Source organism: Canis lupus, chromosome 2 (genome assembly GCF_003254725.2).
Source record: "Canis lupus dingo isolate Sandy chromosome 2, ASM325472v2, whole genome shotgun sequence".
Taxonomy (NCBI): domain Eukaryota; kingdom Metazoa; phylum Chordata; class Mammalia; order Carnivora; family Canidae; genus Canis; species Canis lupus.
The window spans coordinates 76,605,484-76,625,506 of record NC_064244.1 but is presented as its reverse complement, the minus strand read 5'-3'; the positions used below and the strand labels follow the sequence as shown (position 1 = coordinate 76,625,506).

Here is a 20,023-nt window from a genome sequence, read left to right as displayed (position 1 = left end):
TGCCTTCCTAGTCAATGCAATAAAGAGAAGAAAAAGAACTACAACTTATACAGATTGTAAAGGAAGAAATAAAACTATCTATCCATAAATGATACGATTATGTAGAAAATCATAAGAAAGCTACAGAAAGATAGTAGAATTAAGAAATGAACCTAGCAACATTGCAGAATATAAGTCAACGTAGAAATCAATTTTATTTCTATGCATTAGCAATGAACAACTAGAAATTACATATTTTAAAATTCCTGTTCTGTTTATAATAGTACCAAAAACCATTAAGTATTTAGTTAAAAATCTAACAAAATCTAACAAAATATCCATAGGAACTGTAAAATGAAAGTGAAATGTGTTAAGCTACATTCAAAATGATTCCATTAATTTGATATTTTGGAAAAAGCAGTGGTATTGGGACAAACAACAGATTAGTGACTAATAAAGGTGGGCATGCAGGGAGATTAAGTATAAAGTAGCACAAGGAAATTTCTGCGGTGTGATAAAAATGTACCATATATTTTTTTTAAACTTCCATATTTTGATTACAGTGAAGTTACATGACTGTGTGTTCATCATTTGTAGAACTATATACCAAAAAGTAAATTTGACTAAATGTAAATTATGCCTGAGTAAAATATGAATTTGCACAAATCCAAGAAACCATTATATAATAACTGAAAAGGCCTATAAAATGTTTTATTTGATCCCTATAAAAATTGATATCTGAATATACAGATTTTTATTTTATTTTTTTCAAAGATTTTATTTATTTGAGATAGAGAACAAGCAAGAAAGAGAGCATGGTGGGGGCGGGGGGAGCAGAGCAGAGGGAGAGTGAGAAGCAGGCTCTCCATTGAGCAGGGAGCTGACACAGGACTCTATTCCAGGACCCTGGATCATGACCTGAGCCTAAGGTAGACAGTTAACTGAATGAGCCACCCAGGCACCCTGGAATATAAGGACTTTTAGAATATGTGTCAATATATTAACAGTTTTCTCTAAGAAGGAGACAGTAAATAAATCAATTTAAACTTTAAAAATTACATGCTCAAGTTTTTCAGCAATGAGGAGATCCCTGGTTGGCTCAGCAGTATGGCGCCTGCCTTTGGCCCAGGGCGTGATCCTGGAGTCCCGGGATCGAGTCCCACGTCGGGCTCCTGGCATGGAGCCTGCTTCTCCTTCCTCCTGTGTCTCTGCCTCTTTCTCTCTCTCTCCCTCTCTCTATGTCTATCATAAATAAATAAATAAATAAATAAATAAATAAATAAATAATCTTTTTTTTTTAATAAAAAAAGTTTTCAGCAATGAGTTAGCATTGCTTTTATAAAAAAAAAAAAATAAGTTTCTTAGGGGTAGGAAAGTCACCAAACTTTTCTCAATTGTATCTATCAACTGCGAATATTGGTGAGAGTCTTAAGATGTTAACCTGTGCTTTAAATCAAGAAAGCAAAAAAACACCTCAGGGCACGTGGGTGGCTCAGTTGGTTAAGCGGCTGGCTCTTGGTTTCAGCTCAGGTTATGATCTCAAGGTCCTTGGATGGAGCTCTGTGTTGAGGTCTACACTCACCAGGGAGTCAGCTTGGGTTTGTCTCAATCTTTCGCTCTCCCTTTGCCCTCATCTCTGCCCCAACATGTGCCCTCTCTCCCTCTGGGGTAAATAAATTGAAAGAAAGAAAAGAAAAAAAGGAAACAGGGAAGAGAAGAAGAAAACAACCTTCAAATACCTTCAAATATTTCAGATGATAATTTAAGTTTGAAAAAGTAGGACAAAAAAGGTAATTTATTAAAGTAATGAACAGCAAAGTAACTAGAGTTAATATACTGTATTGCATATTTGCATATTCGAAAGTTGATGAGAGTAGCTCATCAAAAGTTTTCATTACAAGAAAAAATTTGTAACTACACATGATGACAGATGTTAATAACTGGACTAACTGTGGCGGTCATTTTGTAATATCATTTTGTAATCATTACAGTGTAAAAACTGAAACTAATATAATACCAATTATATCTCAATAAAAAAAAGAAATCAGCATCAAAACAACTTGATTGAAAATCATTAATTCACTATAACTGCTATCTACTTGCAGCCCAACAAATTCTGTATTAGGTGCAAAAAAAGCATCAGGCATAGTTACTGCCTTCCAGACCACTGAACATTATCTGCAGAGACAAGAGGTGCTGAGTAAACATGAGGTAGATGAGGAACCACAGAAGGAAATAGTTCATGTATGTACAAGAGAGGTCAGAGGCAATGGGTTAGTCAGCAAATGATAATGAGGCCAGGTTATGAAGGGCAAAAAGAGCTGGCGAAGTCACTGTGTGTCAACTATACTCAAATAAAGACTAAAATAAATAAACCCAAACAACTAGGGGAGCTTCTGTGGCTCAGTCAGTTTAGAGTCTGACTTTGCTTCAGGTCATGATGTCAGGGTCCTGGGATCAAGCCCCACATAAGGGTTCCCTGCTCAGCGGGGAGTCTGATGTCCCTCTGCCTCCTCCTCTGCCCCTCCCCCCAGTTATGCTCTCTCTCTCAAACAAATAAAATCTTTTTTTTAATAAAATCTTTAACTGCTTTATATTACTTTATTGAAACTGCACAATAGCCCTATGAGGTAAGTAATATTAGAATCTCAATTTTACAGTTAAGATTAAGAACTTGCCTAATAGAACTTGCTTCTGTCTCCAGAGTTGAAGCTTTTGATTCCTAGTTAAAACTATTTACAATGAGAGGAAAGATACTTAAAGAATGAGACACTGAAAAGTCAGCATATGATATGTAATGCCTGACTCCAGTACAGGTACAAATTCAAGAGGAGACTCTAGTCTTGGTGCCTAGAAGCAAAAAATCCAAAAAAGATAGTAAAGGTAACCCAATATAGGAAATGGCACTGTGTACAGCAAACGATGAATAATAAAGACTACATAATTTGACACAAAAAAGTAATTTTGTTTGGATTAAAGGAATCCATTCAATTTACCCTGGAGTTCTGCAGGCAGGTATTCATAGAAAGATGAAAAGAAAATTCAATTTTGTATCAAAAGACTCCAAAAGAAGACTAGTTTAGAAATTCTAACTTATTAGAATGAGGCCTGACAAGGGGACATAAAGCAATATGTTAACTAGAATAGGATACTCATTGGGAATCTAAAAACACATTTTGAAGGGAAGTAAGTATTGATCTAAGCCTAAATGATCAAAGTCTATGACATATAAACCCTCTAGACATAGTATTTTGTTTTGAAAATGAAACGAGAAAATAGGCTATCTGGCACATGTTATGCTAAAGATCTTAGAATGAAGCTTTTAAAAGCAAAAGAAATTACAAAAATCTTGAACTAAAATCTCTAGATATACTAATAGGATAAAATAACAAGTTAAAGCAAATTAAAACAAGAGCATTGTAATTTTAAAACAACGTTAGAATGTGCTTCTGTTCTCACCTGAGTTTTAATGTTTTCAGGATCCTCAGCTTGGCTATCTCGTTTTTGGCTAGGCTTCCAGGCATTCTCTGCCTTTTTCAGGTGCACATCTTCTTTCACAGAGACTGTGATAATCTTCCTGGGCTCTCTTCTTTGGCCAGGTTGAGATCTCCGTGGTCCAACGTTCAACAACTAGGATAAGAATATTCTTTATTATATCTACAGAGAGTACTTAAAATTTACTGCCATTGCGGTGCTGCTCAAGTCAAGGCTGATGATCACACCAAGCACTTCCTAGATGCAAAGACGGGTATTAAGCACTCAATTTAGATGTGACATTTTGGGGGGAGAAGGTAAGAGGACAACCTTAGAATATCATCAATGTAATGATCTCCACTAACACAGTTTTTAGTCCTGAAGTCCTAAATTAGATAAAGTGATGGAAAACTTTGTTTGATACTGCTATTGTTCCTAACAAAAAAGAGTACCTCCAAACTGAAACTTTATTTTTTATTAGTTGCTTGACTTTGGATTGCTCACTTGAATACTCATAAAAATTCACAGGCAGGGGGCGCCTGGTGGTGTAGTAAGTTAAGCATCTGCCTTAGGCTCAGGTTACGATCCCAGCATCCTGGATCAAATGAGTGAGCACCCCACCTTGTACTGAGCTCCAGCTCAGCAGGGAGTCTGCTTCTCTCTTTGCCCCTCCCCCTACTCATGCTTGTGCTCTCTCTCTCTCTTTGAAATAAACAAATAAATAGTATTTTTAAAAATTCACAGGCCGTAACCATGGCAGTTACAAAGCTTCTTCAAAAGCTAGATTTCTACACTGCCAGTGTGAAATGCAAATATAATTTTATCACAAAAATTCTCTATAGCGTAGAAATCCTTACTGTAGCCTTACTACAGATTTTAATGGATCCTTCTAAATTTCTGGGGCCAGAAATACTAAAATAAGTCTTTCTTATATATTTTTTTAAGATTTTTATTTATTCATTCATAGAGACAGAGAGAGAGGCAGAGACACAGGCAGAGGGAGAAGCAGGCATCATACAGAGAGCCTGACGTGGGACTTGATCCAGGGTCTCCAGGATCACGCCCTGGGCTGCAGGAGGCGCTAAACCGCTACGCCACCAGGGCTGCCCTCTTTCTTATATTATTAAATGAGATTTAACTGAATTGTTTCCTGAAAAAAATGTCTTTCTCTCTTCATCAATTCTTAGTTTCTGCTAGAGTCCCACTATACTCACTCTGTTGAAAACACTTGCTGGTATGTCATAATGGTCATCAACGAAAAATAATTACTGCAAGACATAATGAAGTAAAAGTTGCATTCTTTGTATTAAAATATCTTTAATAGTCACTACCCTAAATGTTAGGAAGTAATTTTTAAAGATTAAACATTTGAACTGATAGTAAGTTCTGCTCCTCCTGAATCTGCTGCATATTGACAGCCTTTTCTGATTATTTTGTTTTTTTATTCTTAAATATTTTATTCATTTATTCATGAGAGACACACACAAAGAGAGAGGCAGAGACATAAGGCAGAGATAGAAGCAGGCTCCCTGCAAGGAGCCGAATGCAGGACTGGATCCTGCACCTCAGGTTCACATCCTGAGCCAAAGGCAGATGCTCAACCTCTGAGCCACCCAGGCGTCCCTGTCTCTTTTTTTCTTAAGTAGGCTCCACAGCATGGAGCCCAACACAGGGCTTTAACTCATGACCTTGAGATCAAGGCCTGAACTGAGATCAAGAGATGGACACTTAACCAACTGAGCCACCTAGGTGCCTCCAATAAACCATTTACTAAATGCTGAGTAAATACTGTAATTAAGCTTCAAGAGGGAAGAAAAGAAAACACAGAAGACATATAGATCAGAATTTTTATCTCACTTAATATCCCAATGCTGCCTTTTTGAATTTACATGAAGCTGCAGAGAAGGAAGAAGAAACTTTAAATTTCATGCTTTATATATATAAACAGGTTTTAAGAGATAGATGGTCTGAGGCTGAAACTGATAAGATTGAAAGTCTTTTAAAAAATAATAATATTCATTCTCAGAATTATACTTCACCATCTGCTCTAATTAGTAATAGCAGCATCAAGCATGTATCAGGATCAAAAGATAAAATTTCTGGACAATACACACCAATCTTGTCAAATATATGCGGCTAAGCACTCAGCATAAATGATATGATCTCAGAGTATTTGGTACACATTAAAAAACCTGAGGTACCACACAATATAACTAAAAAAGAAATGAAGAGAACACCACTGGAAAAGTACCAACAGGGACTGGATAGGACTACTATATAAACATTTATTTATAACTGAAACTTTGATATAATAGCCCAGACAAAATAAGCTGATAAAAGAGTGCATGCAGTAATCAAATATTACCTGATTTTTATAATTCAGGTTATATTCTACTATAAACTAGAATGGATAACTAGTGTGGGTTAAAATCTTTTTCAATGCTTGGAAAAGCTCAATTAAACAACTGCATCACAAGACATTTAAATTTACCCATGCATTTGCACATAAAAATTTGTCAAGAACAAAGATCACTGAATGTAATGAAAGGTAATTATATCAAAATCAGATAAGAGCCATAGTAATCATAATTTGGGGATATAATTTTAATCATGCTTGAATGAAATACAAAATTTCCCAAAAGTACTGGAAACATCAATGAATATGCAGTGAGATTTGCATCTAGAAACTAAATATGACTTATGCCAAATCTCTTTACCAGCTCCAAGACAAGTACGTATGGATTTCAAATGAACTGCATAAGGCTATGAAAACTTTTACTAAGTAGGTAATAACGTTTCGAAGGATAATAAGTTTTGAAAAGATAACATAAGATGCTAGTCCCAAATAAAAGGTTGGTATGATAACCTATGTGGCAAGCTCTCAAGAGAACCTTGAAAATTATTATTTGGTTCATTGGATATAACTAAGAAAGGTATTGTTCACAAATATTTAACCAAGAATACTGAGTCATCAACAGATTATACTTATAAATGCTTAACACACTTAATAAATTAATTTCTAATGTACTCATGCTTATACTCTGAAAATGAATTCACTATCCGGAATGTCAATGTCTGGAAGGACTATTGTAAGCAGACAAAAAAAAGAGGCAGATAGAAGACAAAAGGACTGTGGACTTTGAGTTCAATTCTGCTATTTATGAGCAAAATTACTGTGAGCAAGTCTCTGAACTTTGTTGAACTTAGGCTTTCTAATACATTTAATGCCAGTCCTATCTACAAAAGTAATTATAAGGATCAAGGATATAAGGCATATAAAAGGACCTTAAAAACAAGTAAGTTACTAATACCAAAGAAGAAAAAGAACTTTTTAAAAAGTGTTATCTGTATTGATAGAATTAACCTTAATATCATGAAATAAAAAATGCTTATTTCATGTCCTTTTGGTGGGTGTATGGAAAACTCAGTACAAATTGTCAAATTTACAGCATCCTTCAAAAGATGCACCATATATAATGAATGAATCATTTACTAAATAAACACACACAAAATCTAGGATCCTGTGTTAGAGTTATGGAATATATATATATATATAATATATATATATAAATGAGGCCTGGTCTCTTTGTTTAAGGAACAATCTGATTGGAAGAGGAACTTCCTGGGTGGCAGAGCAATTTTAAGTCATAATGTGCTCAGGGTCCAAAAATGTGAACTCAAATAAACATCAAAATTTTGTGTTAACTAGTGAGTTGCAATTTCTTTTTCTAGGTGAACTGAAGTTTATTTTTTATTTTTTATTTTTTTGAACTGAAGTTTAAACTTTTTTACCCACTCTCATATGTTTCTTCAATGTATTAAATAAGAAATCATACCCATCTGTTTTAGAATTCAGTTTACATTGCTCTTCCCTCATTCATAGACTATAACCTTAAACATACTGCTTACCTGAATAACCGAAGAAAACTGAACCAATATTCATCCTATCAAGTTTTAAAGAGAGAGAGCCAAATATTCCTTTAAAGGACAAAGGGAAGGAGGATCTAAGCTCAGGAAACCTTTTTGCCCCTAGGAATTTTATAATAGCTCAGCTAATCTCAAAGCTAACTGAAATAAATATAAACGGCAAATTACTAGTATAGGTCCACTGTCTCTCAATACATTTCTTTTGGGGCACCTTCTGTGATGTCTGACCACATTACTATTAAAATCAACATCACAATTGCTAAGTAATTTGATTTTTGTTTATTTATTTTTAAAGACTTTATTTATTTATTCATGAGAGACACAAGGAGAGGCAGAGACACAGGCAGGAGGATAAGCAGGTTCCCTGCAGATAGCCTGATGCAGGACTCTATCCCTGGACCCTGGGATCCCTGGGGATCATGCCATGAGTGCCCTGAGCCTAAGGTAGATGTTCAACCTCTGAGCCACCCAGGTGTCCCAGTAATCTGACTTTTAAAAAAGTAGAGAGAGGATAGTGTCTGAGTGCTTCCAGTAGATATAGACCCTTATGTTTGAAAATGCTATGTAACTGCATATGACATATTGAAACACCTGCTATTCATTCAACATATTTTGTAGTTAAGTCTTTTGAAGGGAAGTTAATAGTAGGAGTCATAGTTACTTAAGCCATATCAAGAAGTCTAAGTCTAGTAAGATCTTAATATCTTTGGGTGGTAATCATTTATAAGCCAATTGGGAGGCTGGGAAAAATGATTAGAGGTATGGAGCCAAAAATGATGAAGAGTAGGACTTCTGCATTTTCCCCAAAGAGCATTATTAACTGTTCCTTTATATGTTACACAGCTACATTCTATGAAATTCCCAACTCAATCCACAACAATATACCAAGAAAAGCAGGACAAATTAAATGGAGAATGTTTGTTATCTATGGGAGGTGCTGGAAGAATAATAACTTGTATTAAGCTTACCATACCAGTATTACTCTGATGAATCACAATTTTACTTAAAAATTAGCTTGTGGCATATGACAGAACTATTTAAAGAAAATAAGATAACTAAAGCTGACCTTTTTGGAGACATTACAAATTCTTGATAATGGCTCACTTACAAACACATTATTTTGCACCAACTCATTTACATATGTAAGCACATAGATTAGTGGGCATACATTGTGATAATTTAAAAATTCATTTTCTGATTTCAATATTTTGAAAAATACATCGCTTATCCTCAATTTACAGCACTTCCTTTCTGCTATACCTAATTATTAAACAATAGTAAGCTGGTGATGAGAAGTGGCAGTATACACTGGAATAGGAGACGCAGAAAACCATAGCTTCTGTGAGCGACATACGAATAAAACAGACCAATACGATGACAGATGCTGTTAACTAGAGACTAATAAAATGGCATCAACATTATTTCCAATGTTTGGCAAAACAAACATATAAATCAAAAATGAAACAAAAACAAAAATAAAGCTACAAGAAATATAACTTTACACCACCAAAAAGGGAAATAATGTTGAAAAATAACGTATCAAATGGTTTCTAGAAACTGCTAAGACTTTCTGGTAAGGTTAATTCAAACTTGAGAAAAATTTTAATTTAGTATTTACAGAAAATAAAGATTAAATTTCCAACCTGTGTGAGAACAGAATATCACACACAGAGATATTGTTAAGATGGTAATGCTCAATAAATAATATGCTTCAAATTAAGGAGATTTTCTGTAGGTTTTACAAAGCCTTTAACACATTGTAGGCACTTAAATATTTTTAATTAGTGTTTGGCTGCAGGCAAACAACAAATAATTCAAATATCTACAAAGTGACATTTGTTTTCTGATGGTACAGTCTCATTTCAAAGCAGGTTTCAAAAGTTGCCATTTCAGAAATAAAAAGGTGATAGGGAAATAAAAACTGTCACCTTAAATAAAAAAATTTTTACAAACATAAAATAAGGTAGTCTTAACAGAGTGATCTGCAAATGCACAAACTCCAAGCTCCTCCAGAAGTTTAAATTAAGCACTCTCTATACCATTCCAACTTGGGAAAAATAGGTAGTCACATCATTGGCAACTTTCCCCCATGCTTTCTGCAAGTCTACAAAGCATGAAGTAGGCACAGCCTGCCACATCCTGCACAGTGCAGTGCCCCAGCATAAATCCACTGGTGATGTCACTTCTACCGCTGAAGAGCCTGCCACTGGGGGTGTAAAGGCAACCTGCAGTTTACCAATACTGCACTCTTTTGTACATGTCATTTGTTCATATTTTGACTTCACAACCTACAGTAAGTGAGAAGAACAAAACAGAAAATATCATAACACCAGAGACTACCGTTAAAAAAAAAAAAAAAAGGATTCAGCGCACCCCTAGAGGCAGGCTCTTCAGGGGTGGGTGCGACATCGCCAGTGGAGTACAAGCTGGGGCTTTGCTCTGTTCCAGAATTGGCAATCCATGCCTGCTCTGCACTTTGCAAATCTGTAGAAAGAAAGACAAAGAGATGGCCATTAGCTGAATGTCATTAGAGATCTCAACTATATCAGGACACCTCAAAATAAAACAGGAGTCCTATTTAAGGTTGACTAAATTTTTAACCCATCTGCAGTTCATTTCAATTGGAAAAACTATGCAAAAAAATCAAGACCAAATTAATGCAGACCAGTTTCTCACAAGTAAAAATGACTCAAGTGTATTCTTTATTTGCTTTAATATTAGTATGGAAAACAGGACAAGTCTTCACTCTTGTACTTCTTCTTAGTTAGAGGAACCAATGAAAAAAAGCAGCTCTCTTGCCACTGGACACAAGATGTCATGAAGTCTATGACATTTTCTAGCTAATTAGGTTATAGGAAACTTGCACTTACAGGTACACCTCTTCCACCAGAGGTTTGCCTTCCAAAATCTGCAAAGGCTGGAGTAAAGTCTGGTCCTCGAGGCAAAATCCGAGGATCCAGAGTTCGCATTGGCAATTTGGGTTGGTTGATCTGCATGAAGAAACAAAGGAAAGCTTAATACAAGTTCCAAAGCATTCAGTGGCAAATAGGTAAAAACTTAGACTGAAAAGTTTTGTCAGCTAAAATGATGAGCATTGGCTTTCTGAGGCAGCAAAGTCCAATCTGAACCATCTGAATCTGAACCAATCTGAACTTCTCCCAATAGACCATCAATTGTTTTCTGGCGCCCTGGGACTGGTTAGGCCTAAAATTCCTGAGGGGAAGCTAGATACAACCATTAGATTGGCTAAATGGACACTCAAGGACAGGCAGAATGACACAAGAAAAGCTCTGAGATCCTATAAACTAGGGACAAATTTGGGGATTTTTTCCCCAGGATATTCACCAGGACATCAGAGTATTCACCGTGAAGAATCCTGCTATCGCACATGTCGATTTTGTTGCTGTTGTCTTATAGTTAGCAAAGCATATACTCTGAGTGAACAGTAAGTCTCTAAAAGAGATATTTTCATGTGTGATCACTCATTTAAAATCTTACTCGATCTGTCCTGTTAATTGGAGGTATTTGGCTTTGTATCGGAATGTAATATGACTATAGACTAAATAAAACTAAGTAGCTCAGGAAGAAATCAACTAATAATTGGGTAAAGTCAGAAACCAATAAGGTAGGAAGATAAGAAGGAATATTTTCTAGAGGATAATCTAATTTAGTGAATGTAAATCTAATTTATTTATTTATTAATTTTTAAATCTAATTTAATGTATATAAAAGCTACCCTCTAAAGTAGCCTCAAATTAGTACTGCCACTTAAAGTACCTAAGAGAGAAGACTTAGAGATCAAGAGAAATAAGGAACCCTGTTGCTATAAAAGAAGAAAATAATACACATATGGTATGGATAAGCAGGTGCTAAAAATCTCAAAAAGAGGTGGATTTCATTGTGAGAGAGAGCTACCCTTTACACTTCAATTAGGATTAATAATTTATCTTCAAAACAAAAATATTTTAAGCTTGGTCATCAGCACTGGTTCATCATTGATATACATAAAATTACTTGGGCAGATACATATCTGACTCTACTCTTTTTAACTTAATAAAGACAAAATAAACACTGCACTAATTTTCTGTATGGACCATTAAGAACAGTAAAGAGAAAAGGTTCCTATTTGCCAAAATTGAAAAGTAATCACTAGAAGTATGTATTTTTGAATTATGAGATTTAACATTACTTGAATTATGCTGATTACCATTTCAGTTTGATTGGCCAAATATACTCAGGTTTCTGACCTGTCCTCAAAGCCATTCTAATTCCATACTGAAATTTTAGACCAGTGAAGAAAGAGCTCCATATCGCTTTTGTCGTATTAGCCCAGCAGATACACATTTTTCACCATATCACTAGGCAATAGCCATAATAATAAGCAGACAATTAATGAATTTTAAAATGTTACCACTTAAATAAGGGCCAAACCCCAAGGTTAGAGTAATCTACAGTAAACCCTAAATCCAACATTATGTAGGAAAATGCTAGTATTTAAATATTATATACTTTAATTCAAATATATTTAGTCTAGCAATTCCTAAAAATTGCTCATACTTCACATATCTGTACTGATAACTGAAACAAGTTCCCTAAAAAAAAAGATAGCTTTCTCTGAGTTTACACCTTACTTTGTCAAGAACCACATCACTGATGGGAGGCAGGCCCTCTGGTTTCTGTATACAGGCTGGCATGTACTGGAAGTCCAGCAAAAACTCCCTGTCATACTGCTTCTTGCCTTCTGTATCAGCAGGCTTCCAGGAATCTAGAAAAAGGGATGTAGGCAGACAAGTGTCTTTGGGATCATTTATATGTATAACCAATCAGAATATAAATGAAATTCCGGTATTTATCCTGTCATAGACTAAAACACAAAGTAAACATAGAGCTACTGTCAGAAAATGTCATGTAAAAATTTTAAACTGTCATATGTTCCTTTATCCCAGAAGATACCTTTGGATAGTAATCTGACATTTCTACAGAAACCAATTATTATACACATTAAGCAGCCTTTGGCCAGAAACATGCAATAATACTCATTAAAATAAACTACCAAGCCTTTAAATAGCTCAGAAATAAGGGATCTATTATACTCATTAGTTTCCTGTGAAAGAGGGATACTTTGGCTCTTCACTTGGAAATGTTATTTTGGAAGGGAAAAAAAGGCAAAAGGACACAAAACAAAACAAATAACTTCTTTAAGATTCTGAAAAGGCGGGGATCCCTGGGTGGCGCAGCGGTTTGGCGCCTGCCTTTGGCCCAGGGCACGATCCTGGAGACCCGGGATCGAATCCCACATCGGGCTCCCGGTGCATGGAGCCTGCTTCTCCCTCTGCCTGTGTCTCTGCCTCTCTCTCTCTCTCTCTGTGACTATCATAAATAAAATTAAAAAAAAAAAAAAAAAGATTCTGAAAAGGCTAAGCAGCTACATTTAAATTTTTCTCCCAACTATGGTTTATTTTTGAAGCATAGTTGACTTACAATATTGTATTAGTTTCAAATATACAAGACAGTGACTTGATAACTATATACAGTACAAAAGGCTCACCATGGTTAAGTGCAATTAACCATCTTCCACCATATAGTTATTACAATATTATTAGCCATATTCCCTATACTGTACTTTTCATCTCTGTGACTTATTTATTTTTTAACTGGAAATCTGACCCTCTCAATCTGTTCACCTTTTTTTCCCCACCCCCTACCCACCTCTCCTCTGGCAATCACAGGCTGTTCTCTGAAATTATGTTTGTTTCTGTTTTTCTATTTGTTTGTTTTATACTTTTTTTTTTAAAGATTTTATTCATTTATTTATGAGAGACACACACACAGAGAGATAGAGACATAGGCAGAAGGAGAAGCAGGATCCATGCAGGGAGCCCAATGTGGGACTCGATCCCAGGTCTCCAGGATCATGCTCTGGGCTCAAGGTGGTGCTAAATCACTGAGCCACCCAGGCTCCCTGTTTGTTTTATATCTAATGGTTTTGTCTCTTTCTGTCTGACTTATTTCACTAGGTATAATACACTCTAGGTCCATCCACATTGTCATAAATGGGAAGATTTCATTCATTTTGATGGTTGAGTAATACTCTACCATGTGTGTACACTTGCATGCACATACACACATATATACACACATCTTCATTTCCCACTCATCTATCAGTGCACACTTAGAGCGCTTACATATCTTGGTTACTGTAAATAATGCTATAATCAACATAGGGGTGAATACCCAAAAGGAGAATTACTGGGTCATAAGATATTTCCATTTTTAATTTTGAGGAACCCCCATACTTGTTTTCTATAGTAGTTGCACCATTTTTATTCCACCAATAGTGCATGAAGGTTCCCTCTTCTTCACAATCTTACCAACACTTGCCATTTCTTGTCCTTTTGATACTAGCCATTCTGCCAGGTGTGAGGTGATATCTCATTGTGCTTTTGATTTGCATTGCCCTGACAAATAGTGATGTTGAGCATCTTTTCATTTGTCTGGTGGCAACCTTTATGTCTCCTTCAGAAAAATGTCTACTCAGGTCCTCAGCCCATTTTTTAAATTGGATTTTTTAATTTGGTGTTGACTTGTAGTTCTTTACACATTTTGGATAATAACCCTTTATCACTATTGACTACAGCTTAATCTGGAGAAAATAAAATTATGTACTTGCTGAAACAACTGAATAGGGAACGCACATATATCCTTCTTCAAATATCCTGACACACTCTTAGCTAATATATATATATAAAAAATACATAAAGTTTTATTTAAATATCTCTAAACTTAATGTGGGGCTTGAAATCACAATCCAGAAATCAAGAGTCACATATTCTTCTGACTGAGCCAGCCAGATGCTTCTTAGCTAATATTTTAATATTAATTTTAATTTTTATTATATTATTTTATTTTTAAGATTTTATTTATTTATTCATGAAAGACAGAGAGAAAGAGGCAGAAACACAGGCAGAGAGAGAAGCAGGCTCCAGGCAGGGAGCCTGACGCAGGAATTGATCCTGGGTCTCCAGGATCACACCCTGGGCTGAAGGCAGTGCCAAACCAATGGGCCACTGGGGCTGCCAAATTTTAAGTTAATAGTAAGTGCTATGGCACTTACTTTGCTACTATGACTATTGTTACAGTTATCATTTCTCACAATCCTTACCTCATTATATAAAGTTGGAGAATTTCTTAAAATTTTTATAGGATAATAAAAACATGACATAGTATTTTTCTTTTAATTGACAAGATTCTCATCAAAATCAGGCCCCAGGGGACTCCTGGGTAGCTCAGTGGTTGAGCATCTGCCTTGAGCTCAGGGCGTGATCCTGGGATCCGGGATCAAGTCCCACATCAGGGAGCCTGCTTCTCCCTCTGCCTGTGTCTTTTTGCCTCTCTCTCTGAGTCTCTCATGAATAAATAAATAAAATCTTAAAAAAAAAATCAGGTCACAGGATCACTTCATGGTAGTACTCTAGGTCCTTCTTTATATTAGTGGTTCTTAATATGTAAGTGATAGACTCTTGATGGTCTGGGATATTTTCAACAAAATCCTTATTACCTTATTATATTCATTAAAAGGCAGTTTATTGGATCTAAATTTTAAACTGACTTTTTTCCAATTATTGCTAGGGTATATTACAGTTTATTGTTCAATATAGTTCAGGTAAGTACCTTGCCAGACTGAAGGATAAAAATATAACTGATGGGGGCCCCTGGGTGGCTCAGTCAGTACAGCATGTGACTCTTGATCTCAGAGTCATGTGTTTGAGCCTCACATTGGGCACAGAGCTTACTCAAAAAACAGAAACACACACGTGTGTGCACGCGCACACACACACACCCCAATATATTGACACAGTCCTACAAATGACAACAGTGTCTCAATCTTCTAAAGGACTGGTGGTATCCTCAAGTACTTCATGATATGAGACAAGCCTAGATCTCTAGAAGTAATCTCAGTATACTGAGTCCAGAAGTTAAACAAAAATTTTACTATAGCAAAGCCCTACAATTTCACAAAGCCCACTGGCCACAGTTTACTGGTAGTGAAAAGATCAGTATATTAAGGTAGTATCAATCAGTTACTTTCAAACATTTCTTACTACAACTCACAATAAGAAATATGATTCTATGATTCAAAACAAATAAATATGTAAAAGAAATGTTTCAAAAAAAAATGTTTCTTAGAACAGCATTTACCCTAACTTTTGTAATGCACTGACAATTTTTAATTATTTTTTAAAATGTTGGTTGTACATCACTAATTTCTGTGTAGATTATTTTTCAAGTCTGATATTTGATATTCAAACCCAATGTTACACAGAAGTCACTCAGATTTGGCAGACTAAGAAAAACATTGCACCTATCACAGATTTTCTATCAAATGAACCATCTTTCCCCACATATCCATGCCAAATCTCTCCAAAAATCTCAAAGGCAACCACAGTTTATACAGGACTGGGATAGAGCTTTAATGGACTTGCTGGTGCCTAAAGATGAAAGAGCCTCTGGGGCTTATCATGTATTTCACGGGGCACGTCTCATACTGCCTGTGCTTCATAACCTAGTCACACTGCTTGTGATGATCATAGTTCAGGGCTACAGAGTTGTCAACAAGTTTCTATTGTGAAATTAGTGAGTTACAACCAACATTTTAAAATTCTTTTGTTTTTCTTTTTTCTTTTCTTCCCTTTAAATAGGCTCCACACCCAACATGGGACTTGAATTCATAACCCTGAGATCAAGAGTCATAAGCTCTACTGACTGAGCTAGCCAGATATGCCATAACCCAACATTTTATAAAGAGAAAAGAATAAAAAATGTGTGTTACATGTAATAAGGGTAAGTGATTAAGGCTTGTGACATGGTAAGCACAAACAAGCAATGAAACAGCCCTTTCAATTAAACTAAATAAAATTAAATTTCTCTTGTCAAATCCCACCAGTCTAGCACTGACTGACATCCTATGCCAGCTGATCTTCCAATGCCAGTAAAGCAGAACACCAGCATCAGATATCACTTCCGCCAACAAGGAACTCCCTGGATTTGCTAGTCACTAACTTACACCCACTAATCTATTCTGTAAATATTATACTGTGATAGCCTCTTTCTTTCATCCAATATTTCCCACAACAAGCCAACATTATTGTAAGGTTATAACAGAGTGAAGGTGAAAAGGAAAGAACTACAGAGGAAGGCAGGGATACACTTACCTGGTTTGAATGGGAATGTCACCCCTTCACCAGAACTATCAGTGGAGCCTGAATTAGCATCTATTCCTTCACCCTCAGAAATACTCTCAGCACCATTACGTACAGGCTCAGCTTCTTCTCCATTTTCTTCCACAGTTTTTATTTTTTTTAGGTCAGAGGGGTCTCTTCCAGGATGAAACCCTTGGCTCATTTTATCCTGTTCAGATTCAAGTACTTTGTCACCTGAAAGCTCCTCTTCAGCTTTAGGCTAAAGCGTAAGTGAACACAGAGGTTACATCATTTTTACCATGTAAATATGCATGAAAACCTACACCTATCCCCTCTAAAAGCATAGGAAAACAGGTCACTCAAAAAAAGGATGTCTGTGCTCAGCATATGGTACTAGAATGCTAAGTTTATTAAAAACACTTTTCTCATTTCATCTCTTGGCAGAGAGAAGACAGGTCACATGGCTACTGAAATGCTTTAACATGACTAATGAAATCTAAATGTACCAAAGGTTAGAATGGAAAGAACTGTTAATCCTTGCACTTGTTGAACATGAAAGGCCTAGTCAGAAATCTAAATCAAGCACTCCTACTCTTGCCACTAAGGCTCAGCAGGTATAAAAAGAAACATTAGAGGGAGACTTTTGTGCTTCTCTTGCTGCTAAGTGGAGGGTTTGATGAATAAAGTACCTAGGTCCTGGAAAGCTGATCATCTTTCATTTTACAAGGAGGGCTCTTGTTAGTTAAAATCTATTTTGTTTATTGGTTCTTAGAATTCTCTGTGGTTGTAACCTTACTCAAATTGTATATGGAAAAGTGGTTGGCATATATTCCTCTACAGAGGCAGAAATCCGGGTTCTGGTGCATCCTATTTTTATTTTTTAAGATTTATGAGCAGCCCGGGTGGCTCAGTGGTTTAGTTTAGCACAGCCTTCAGCCCAGGGCCTGATCCTGGAGACCCGGGATCGAGTCCCACCTCGGGCTCCCTGCATGGAGCCTGCTTCTCCCTCTACCTGTGTCTGTGCCTCTCTCTCTTCTGTGTTTCTCATGAATAAATAAAATCTTAAAAAAAAAAAAAAAAGCCAAACCTTTATTTCTTATTTATTTTTGAGAAAGAAAGAGAACACAAGTGAGAGGGGCAGAGGGAGAGAATCACAAGCAGACTCCAGGCTAAACATGAAGCCTGATGCAGGGCTGGATTTTGTGACCTTAAGATTACAACCTGAGCTGAAACCAAGAGTGGGATGTTTAAATGACTGTTTCATCCAGGCGCCCTTGGTGCATCCTATTTTTAAAAAGCAAAATAGAGTGGAAGTTATTTACCAGATGATTTTTGACCACTATAATTCAGATATCAAAAAGATTAATTTCTTGTGGTGCCTGAGTGGCTCAGTAGGTTGAGCATCTGACTCTTGGTTTCGGGTTAGGTCAGAATCTCAGGGTTTGGGATAGGGCCCCATGACAGGCTCCTTGCTCAGTGCAGAGAGTCTGCTTGGGATTCTCTTCTTTCTCACCCTCTGCTCCTCCTCCCGCATGCACTCTCTCTCTAAAAAATTAAAGAAATAAATACAATCTTTTAAAAAGTTTTTGAGGGCCATATATGAACCATCAAAATTTCTTGACGTAAGTTCTCCATGAACTTTATGTCTTTCTATATTATGAAGGGTAAGCACTCTAAAAACAAACCTTTGGAAGAAGCACTCAGAGGAAGTAGACATTCTAAGTGATAAATTCATGCTAAGAGAGCAAAAAAAAATGTCATATCAATTGGTTACCTCAATTGATTTATGAAAGTATATTTTTTCCAAAAAAATCAGTTACAAATCCTACTTTAAATTTTTTTTATTTTTTAAAGATTTTATTCATTTATTCATGAGAGACACAGAGAGAAAGAGAGGCAGAGACACAGGCAGAGGGAGAAGCAGGCTCCTCCTGGGAAGCTGTATGCGAAACTCGATCCCGGGTCTTCAGGGTCACACACCCTGGGCTAAAGGCGGCGCTAAACCGCTGAGCCACCCGGGCTGTCCCCTACTTTCTTATATAAGTGAAATACTGTAAAATATTGTAACAAGTAAAACACTAGTCAATTATCTTCATCAGATCACGGGGAAAAGACAACATTTTAGAATGTTGTCAATAGAAATAGATAGGTTTTCAGGACTGGCTTACATAATGAAAAACAAGTTCATGAAAACACACAGACACACACACTCCCGCTACCACTCATTTTGACATGTGCTTTCCCCACTCTCCCAACAGAAAAACACAGTATGGAAACCATCAAAAGAAAGACAGACATAAAAATTTCAAGAAAATAATGGCTGAGATGATTTCTTTTTAAAACGTGGCACAGAGTGACTTTGAGGAAAAAAAAGATCTATCAAGTTTGAATCATGAATCAACAACCTTTTTCTTATTCTACACTCTACTGTAGTCTAACTTATAACGACCGTGTAATATCACCTTCTAATTAAGTATACATCAAGATCTTGAATAATTTGGCTTGAGAGTCTGTCAATGATACTTAAACTTATTAAAGAGCAGTATAACTACATTATACATTTACAGACCATTCATATTTCAGGGGTTATAAAATGAAGAAAAATGTTATTTTAGAGAAAAAAATATATTATGTCCTCTTTGTGGACCTAAAATTGACCACAGAAAATCTACTGGACATAAGCAGAGAATGTATTACTTGGAAACTTAATTTCTAACTGGAAAAAGAAGTATAAATAAACTTGTTTCCATGAATGACAAACCATTATTCAGAGAACAAAAAATCACCAAAGTGTCTGAGGAACATTGTTAGAAGGATATTTTTTAAGGGAATCCACCAAATTAGCTGCATTAAATATTTATGATGATTATTTTTCTCTCAGCTTCAAGAAGCTCTATTAAACTAGTTTATAAGCATCTTAACAGTTCCTAAACTATTTACCACGAAAACCAGACGGAAGAAAGAAAACACCTTATTGGCTGGACTGTCAAACAAAGGTTAAGCTTTTATAGGAAGTTGTTAAAAGAAGAATTTAGTTGATAAAACTGCCTGTTTAATTTATGAGTTTTTAAAGTCCAAGAAAATCAGACCCAACAACTATATGTAGTAACTAATGAAATATCCTAAAAATTTAAAACAAATTTTAAGATCCTTTGATCAACAATTTTAAGATAAATCACATTTCACATTAACTTTCTAGGCTATAATTTATAGAAATTGTTAAAATATTTGCAATGACATAACAAACCAATATATAACCTAAAACATGCTGATATCTGAAACACATTCTTTTAAAGGCTGAGAAAAATCTATTGAGAAAAAGAGAGTTTGAGGATCAGTGAAAATAAAGATAATGACACCCATTATGCATTGAAGTACTGTAATAAATGCACAACTATAGGAAAAACTGGAACTAGGATTTCTGGGGGGATAAAAGGTCTGTG

The 20,023-nt window shown here is 35.8% G+C and overlaps 1 protein-coding gene across 27 annotated transcripts in view; it reads right to left on the bottom strand.

The window, feature by feature from the left end:
* The window catches only part of EIF4G3 (eukaryotic translation initiation factor 4 gamma 3), a 330,809-nt gene that overhangs the window by 65,620 nt on the left and 245,166 nt on the right, over positions 1 to 20,023 (bottom strand). For 20 of the 27 annotated variants that reach the window (XM_049106169.1, XM_049106142.1, XM_049106171.1 and 17 more), the window contains 5 exons: positions 16,593 to 16,839; positions 12,012 to 12,145; positions 10,251 to 10,370; positions 9,754 to 9,864; positions 3,439 to 3,609 (listed from right to left, as the gene is read on the bottom strand). In XM_049106169.1, the coding sequence (XP_048962126.1) occupies positions 3,439 to 3,609; positions 9,754 to 9,864; positions 10,251 to 10,370; positions 12,012 to 12,145; positions 16,593 to 16,839 (783 nt within the window). The remainder of the gene's footprint in view (positions 1 to 3,438; positions 3,610 to 9,753; positions 9,865 to 10,250; positions 10,371 to 12,011; positions 12,146 to 16,592; positions 16,840 to 20,023) is intronic. The other 7 variants (XM_049106153.1, XM_049106087.1, XM_049106115.1 and 4 more) reach the window with 1 other exon arrangement.